This window comes from Styela clava, chromosome 1 (assembly GCF_964204865.1).
Source record: "Styela clava chromosome 1, kaStyClav1.hap1.2, whole genome shotgun sequence".
NCBI lineage: Eukaryota > Metazoa > Chordata > Ascidiacea > Stolidobranchia > Styelidae > Styela > Styela clava.
Window position 1 is genome coordinate 25,422,768 of NC_135250.1, and position 8,022 is coordinate 25,430,789.

Genomic DNA, 8,022 nt, shown 5'->3' on the forward strand with positions numbered 1-8,022 from the left:
GAATATACATGTTTGCGACAGACCTACAGAGCTGATTACACTCTGGGCGTAAATGTGAACAGTACTACTGATGATTGCTCTGTCGTGGCTATGGGATAGAGATGTCGATCGACACCAACTTGACTGACTACTTGAATAATAACGACATTATATGTAACAAGTATACCTAGTGTTTTGTAAATAAACAACTCTTTTGAATTTTTCTACATTTTGTTATTTGCTGATAGTTACTGCTTAGCTGAAATTCATCAGGCGTTGTAAGATTCGTAAGCTGTTTCCACTTGTGTTTGCTTAGTTGTCGCAGGCAGAGCTTGTTCGTAACCGGCAGTTTCTTGCAGGAAATTTGATGATGATGGTTGTTCGTAAGCTGACTCCACTTGTGTTTTTTTTGTTGTCGCAGGCAGAGCTTGTTCGTAACCGGTAGTTTCTTGCAGGACATTTGAATATGATGGTTGTGAAGCTGGATTGTTGAAAAGAGTTGCTAATTAATTGAAAGAATGAAATTATCAACCACAGAACAAAAAAAAATTGATTCAAAATGCTTATCTTGATAGAAATCAGATCTATGTAAACCTGTAGTAGACAGTGTGTTAAAATAATAATTTTTGAAATAAAAAATATCACAGTTTTTTCCATCAGTTCATAGAAGGTTTGTTCACAGACAATCTCTTTCAAATTTTTAGTAATATTATGGGCGTGACTCCTAGTAGGGCGTTAATTTTATTCATTTTTATGGCATTCCAATTTTGTATGAACTCGAGATATACAAATTGTATTGCCCCATTATTAGAACCTGTATTGATTGATAAACGTTTTCTACCTCATTAACATTGATGGCATGTGTTTATCATTAAAGTGAGGTTACAACTTTTATCGTGACCGTTTTCTGTTGTGTTTATACACTTTGAATGACACTTCGAATTTGATTTTATGGGAATAATATTTTATACATCAGTTCTGATTATTCCTCACTACCTTTTTTTTTTATAGTTTCGTAAATGTGTTCTTTTACTTCTGCCTTTTCCTTCAAATTCTTTATTTCTTTCTTCAATTTGGATATGATCCAGACAGAGACGACCAAGAAGACGAAAGGAATGAGAAAACCAATCACAAAACTGATGATGTTGAACTCGAACGCTCCTTTCTCTAAAACAAATACGTTACTCTAATTTCCTGTTGATTTTTAAAGGTTTTGGGATTATAGTTTTATTGGATAGGCAACATCATCTCTAGAATTACAAAAATAGTATATAACGTTCATCATAAAAGAACACTTTATTCTTCTTTCAATTCTCAAAACTATTTGCTTGTTATCTTGTGTTGTTTGAAGTTTGCTAATTTTTTTCATAATCTGGCCTTGAACTAACCAAATCTGAATATTTGTTATTCTTACCGGTATCGTTCTTAGCAGTAGTTTCCTGTTCACCTTGTTTCAACGTTATAGAGGGGCTTTGACTGAAATGTATTTGGTCACCAGAGGGCGTAGAATAAACTATCGAGACACTGAAGTAAAATAAGTTATATTATGCATTGCGGAAATAAATTCCTTGAATGAAATACTGATAAAAGATCCGATATATTATATTTGAATTGATAGCACTATTAAATAGGTAAATCAATCTAATTTGACGGTAACATATTTCTTTACTGTCTGTCGGTTTTGAAATAGCATTATAACAATACCAAAACTTTCAATTAAGAATTAAAAGTCTATGATGATCTATAACCCTAAGATATATCTGGAATACCTGAACGTCTTTTTATCTAATTTTTTGTTCCTTCCTGTGAATAAAATTTCTTTTCCACGACTTTGTTCATTTTGTATCCCTGCTTTTCCGATATTTATTACGTCACATGTTGTCATTGATTCATCACCGAGTGTTATATTCATTCGCTTACCGTTCATGCTAAAATATTTTATTCAATGTAGAATAGAATATGATATGTTATGCAGGAAATACCGCTGCTGCTCGAGACAATAGAAAAATCGCGTTGCAACGACGCATACAGGTATATACACATTGAAACTCTTCAAAATACATCTATGGTGATACGAACATATGCAGTATCAAAGTTTCTTCTTGCATGTGCGTTGTATGCCCATACTATAGCCGAAAAGTATTGGAGTAAAGTATTCGTAGTACAAAGCGTTTCGTTATAGTTTTTCGAAAAAATCAACGTCAAAAATCTTATAAATTTATACCGAAATATCGCAGTTGTTCTGATATATTACGTAATACCTACATTGCCCTGGTACCGATTGCGAATAAATCTTTTATCCGATTAGTTAATTTTAATATCGCCAATAAACTTTCAATCATTTTCTTATGTTTCATATTTCAGGCAAATTCTACAAATCATGTTTAACTAAAACGCCGATTTAAATATTCACGTAATATAATTTTCTAGAAATAAAAACTATTTACAATCTTGAAACAGGTATTGCTTTAGCAATATACTTATCACCGCTCACTGTGTTGTTAATATTTATCATGTCAGTCAAGGAGAGGACCACGTCGTGTTCCTTCAAATTTGTGCGCACAAGTACGAATATGCAACTGTAAATTAATAGATTATACAATAACACAAATTGTACCGGCATCTTATTTTGTTGAAGAATAAAGTTCATATTGTAAAATGATACTAATCAAAATTAATCAGAACTTTCGTGTCTAATAAGCCGAGTGATTATATTGGTACAGGAGAGGAATAATATACCCAATATGATATATGAACAGGCACAGTTGATTTTTTTTTTCAGGCTAATAGGAAGATGAATTTACTACCTTTATTGTCGATATATTATTTTTACTCTGTTGCATTTAGCTTACCTGACAAGGCCATTAGTCTCATCTGGTGCTTGTATTCCGAGTTTTTTGAATTCACATACGCTGCTAACTAGGTTATCTTCAAAACTATCAGGCGGAAAAACCTTTGTGGGAGCTAAAATACAAGACAGTGTTTAGTCAAAGGCATTATGATATCCTTGATTTTTGCATTATGATTCACACTTTTGCTGCAAACTGCGTTCTGCAAATGTGTCTAATAATCGTTTCAATTTGAAAATTGATACATATTTAGAACGCAATGACTTACGCAACTTCGCATATCTTGGGTTAATCAGAGTTGTTGAGTAGATTAGTGATTAAAAAATTGAATTCACAAACATTGAATTCTGAATATACCTCTAGGTTTTCCTAGACAACTGCCAGTAACAGATAAAACTTGACCAAATCCAGCACAACTGAATATTTTGATTGAAGCGGAATAGTTACGATTTGATTCTGGTTGAAACGAATACACAGATGATGACGTCACGTTTATAAGTTTCATGTCTGTCTTCAAGTTTGAATCTCGTGAGGAAGCCAGGGTTGAAGTTAGATTCAGTTCCTATTAATCATGAGATAAGTAATTACATCCGAAAGTCACTAAAAATGCTCTGAAAATTGATACCAAATAAGGATGTTGAAGATAACGTAAAACCTTCCAGCTGAGTGGAATAGGAATTGGATATAAATTACTATTAAACAAAAAACCAATGTGCAATTTATATGAGCGGACCAAAACAGATCTACGATCGTAAGTATAAACAGTCAAACTTCACGACTTAATGTGGACTTCATGATACACGTTGGGATTCTAAATTCAATTGAATTATATTCAACCAAAGCTGTGTGTTTCGAATAATTTGAGTCAAAATAAAAATATTGCTTACCACAGTATATGAATCACCAGTCTCTGTCCTGTTAGATAATATCCAAGAGATGACGCAAGTTTGTGTATTCTTGTATTGTATAATAGACGACGATTCTGCAGATAACATTGCTCCCCCTGTTGTTGCGTTTCGGAAAGTAGAATATTTGGTTGGACAGTTATCTTTTGTTACACATGCAGTAATCTGACAAAAGATATTTATATAGGTATTTTAATAACGAAAGTATAAATGGGGCAGAAAACTAATTTAGCTTTACAGGTAAAGGCGATCTTGAGAAGAGAGACCTTCGTCCACAAATATTCGCATAAAATAAGTGCGGAACAATCGATGTGAACAATATAATGAATCGTAAATGCTTACTTTGATTGTATAGGTTGTGATTGGCGAGAAACTGGTTATTGTGGTTGACTGTTTCTCAGATGTTGGTGAATCCACCCATCTTGTTGATCCGCCTGAGGTCGGACTTACTTCTATCCTGTAAAACAGATGTTAGTTTACGCTGGCATTAATGCAAGTAACAACGGGTAGCAATATGCGTAATGGAATTGGGTCGTGACCAGCATGACAGATTTACGTTTTGACTTTTAGTAATACCTTTAGTAAATTTAACAATGTAAATCGAGCAGCTTTAGCCGTTTTCTCAAATGACTCTATAACATTGTTGTCAAAGCGAGTATTCAATCAGATTTGTCTATAGGCCTGTTCCGTGTAAAAGATGGCTCATAAACTAAATCTTGTGGATATATCAAATTATTCATAAAGATAAACATACTTGTGTGGGAATCCAACAGCATTTATATGTGGTTGCCATGAGATGATCAAGTTAGGGTTGCAGTAGTTATTTGATATTTGATAGATTGTGGGATTTCCAGCCACTGGAAAAGTAAATACCAAAAACATAGCTGACAGAGATTACAAAAAGCAGATATCGTTATTTATATTCACCTTCATATGATTCTGTTTTACCATGTTTCCAACTGTTGACTTTTCGAAAATAACAAATATAAGACCCTTCATCTGCAATATTTGCGTTTTGAAAATCCAATGTTGCTGATCCAGTTTGTATCGTTTGATAAACTCTATTTGTAGTTGCGGTTGATAGTTTGTTAGATGCTTTGTGCCATTCGAATTGTGTTGCAGTGCTGCATTCTGTCGCAGAACATCTTTTCTGATTTCCGTTGATGGTTTGTGTTAAAACGGAGGGGCCTTGGAACACTGAAGCAGAATTTCCAAAACCGGTTAAAAATTCGAAAAACTAGATTTATTACATTGGGTTATGTGGGCAGAAATACTGAACACTGAAACTACCTAAATTATTATTTTTTAAACAAATTAAACATTTTGAATTAACACTGATAATGCAACTCTGTATGTAACACAAGTTAAATTAAGTGATCAAAGCCGAATAATCTTATAATAATCATTCAGTGGCATCGACAAGCAATACGGATATTTGTATCGATGTGATCTGTATTGATGAGTCCCAAGTGAATAGTGCCAATTGGGCAATCTATTTTAATTCATATTTAATTCACAACCATCAATTAAGTGCTAGATTTTTGGGAACGAAATGGACCTATGGATTGTTTTGTTATTATGCTGTTGTTGATCATCATGTTATCGGTCTTTCTTTTCCTCACCTTGTTAACAAATTGCCTTTTTAATTACTGGACGAATTGTTTTGACAATTTTTGTATTTCATTTCACGTTAAAATTGGGAGCATGAATCATCATCACGGGACCTGGAAAGGTTAGGACACCCGGGTACCGTTACCCTTATGCAGGTACTGGTAACTTAGATGTTCCACAGTTGAAGCTTCGTTCAGAATATCGTATGAATTTTGTGGTATTGATGAAATATCCCGTATTAGCCATCGTTTAAATATAGTTGAGTTCTTTTTTATTGTTTCTCTAAATAACATCTATATGTAATACTTGTTACGTTCTCTCTACCTCCAGTTGAGCAAGCTTGCACAATCAGGCCACTTATACATTATCATATAGCTAGAAAAACCATGGAAATGTCATAAGGACGATTAATACAAGTTTGTTTTCAAACCATAACCATTTCTAAGGAATGTCATCAAATTGAGAGAAACCAATGAATATTACCTTTCTGGCAAATGTAGTAGAAGTTTTCATCACATAATGAATCAAGCCACAGGTACGTTCCTCTACCGACTGTCAGACAGTTTTCACCAGTCCCACCATTTGGCAGATTATATTTCCTGATAAATTTAGAAGCCGAATTAATGGAATCTAGAAATCACGCAGGCTCTAATAAACTAATCTAAGCAATAGTATTTGACAAAGTGATGCACAGATATAGCTACCAATTAGTTTCTGAACAAGAGAAGTATTAACATATTAAATAGGAAATTAGAATAAAGTGTGGCTTAGCATAATTTATCCAATTGTCGGTAACCGCAATCTAGTAAGAATTGTCAGCATTTCACCGCCGACAAAATGAATTTAACTACAACAAATATGAAATAGCAATATTTGAAGTCTTGCCGTGGTATTTCACTATACTATAATATCGATAATAATGAAAACTGCATGGTATACGAGATCTAAAAACTAATTCACGCAGTAAATGATTTCCTTTTTTTATTCCATTTTTGCAACTTTCCTAAATAATGCTTAGAAACAAACCAGTTTTGATATCCCACTTCTGCCCTCATGATCACATGAGTACCATCCTGCCATTTCCAATCTTTTTCTCTAGCTATATCATTTCCTCCGATGTAAAAGGTGTTATCCTCATGTTGTATTCTAAGAATATAAAAAACTTGGCAGTTTTTTTTTGAAGAAAATACCGAAAACATCGATTAAAATCGAGAAAACGACTGAAAGAAGAGCTGAAATAGACCACGGACAGGGTAAGATAAATAAATAGTCTGTTTCATAATGCAAAGTAGTATTAAAAAGCGTTGATTATGCCAGGAAGTCCGTAATAAATAATAAAAAAACAGTTGGTTCCGGTGTTTACGTGTGATTTGCAAACTTGAATTGATTTGTTTATTAAAAACTAGTTACTGAAAAACCCATTGCGTAAAGAACAATTTTTGCATCAATTCATTCAAATTTAGAAACTTATGAGCCATTAAAATTGATTCGTGCTTTTATTCTATTTAGGATAAACTACTAGCTTCAGTGCAACACACCCAAGGTAAATAAATCGCTATGTAAATGTCAAAACTAAAATGATTTCTGGATACATCAGGCTGGGATTGGATATACGATATTGTGTAAAAATAGAGAAGTACATAGTTGGGATTATTGCAGTACTACTATATGCTTTCTAAAAGAAAAATGATACCTTCAGCTCTTTTACATCACTGTACAGACAATATCCTATTTCAACTCACGCATATAATAAGTGTTTAATCTACATCGAGATGGTACAAACAACAGTGAGATAATCAATTCCGCTTATTTAGTGCTAAAGTTTCATTCAATACATAGAAATATTCACATATTAAATAACACCAAGATATCAAAAATAAGTTTCTTTTTTAACTCACTTGAATGCTGAATTAATGACTGTCGTCATTCTCTCATTATCAACTTTAGCCAAGTAACCTCCCAATCCTTCACAGGAAGATTTGGCGCTGTTGTAAGTTTTTTTTTGTTTGGAGAAAAGCAGTTCAAACCCATCAACACATTCTTTCTTCCAAGGATCTGAAACAAAACGGTATCTGGAATTGTAATCAGATTCAAATTTGAACAAGTGAATAAATAACAATTCTCATTTATTAACATAAAATTTGACAAAAGATAATATTGGAATGATAGATTGAATAAGTATACAATACTTTAAAAGCTGAGATTTTTTAATTTATTACAGGGAAACTTTGTATTTGTCCGTGAGAACGCAACCTATTCATAAACAAAAGGTTTCCATCGAGATATGACCAAAAGTTTTTATTCATAAAATTCAACTAACCTTTAGCTGAAACACTGCTGATAAGGATCGAAAACAATATCACCAAAATTGTAAGATTCATCTTTATTATTCGAAAGACACAGTTTTTGACATTTGTCGTCAACTTAAATATTACAACCTAATTTTATTTCTTTTGGATCAGATTGTTTCGGGTTTCAATTGTCATAACTACAATGTAAAATATAAAATTAATAAATGTCACTTTAATAAATAAAATTATAATTTATTGAAATATAAATCAAGCAACTCAAGTAAATGGACGTGAAAAACATCACAGTTCCTATTGTTGAAGCCATATTATGAATAACGGCAAATCACGTCGACTGATTTGAACCTTTGTGACGTAGAAGATCGACCT

General features: G+C 32.9%; 1 protein-coding gene across 1 annotated transcript; it reads right to left on the minus strand.

Moving 5' to 3' along the window:
• Positions 1-248: 248 nt before the first annotated feature.
• On the minus strand, positions 249-7,725 carry LOC120335168 (uncharacterized). The gene is made up of 14 exons (XM_078114609.1): positions 7,665-7,725; positions 7,243-7,399; positions 6,371-6,490; positions 5,828-5,943; positions 4,661-4,930; positions 4,488-4,590; positions 4,076-4,190; positions 3,716-3,898; positions 3,186-3,390; positions 2,832-2,943; positions 1,749-1,907; positions 1,394-1,503; positions 976-1,146; positions 249-481 (listed from the first exon to the last, which is right to left on the minus strand). Exons 1-14 carry the CDS (start codon positions 7,723-7,725, stop codon positions 249-251), a joined length of 2,115 nt encoding a protein of 704 aa, XP_077970735.1.
• Between the last annotated feature and the right edge of the window lie 297 nt (positions 7,726-8,022).

Coding starts and splice junctions, on each gene's coding strand:
- LOC120335168 (XM_078114609.1), bottom strand. CDS start 7,725: ATGAATCTTACAATTTTGGTGATATTGTTTTCGATCCTTATCAGCAGT. Junction 1,504..1,748: donor TTAGATAAAAAGACGTTCAG/GTATTCCAGATA, acceptor ATTTTACTTCAG/TGTCTCGATAGTTTATTCTA. Junction 482..975: donor CGAAACTATAAAAAAAAAAG/GTAGTGAGGAAT, acceptor TCAATTAATTAG/CAACTCTTTTCAACAATCCA.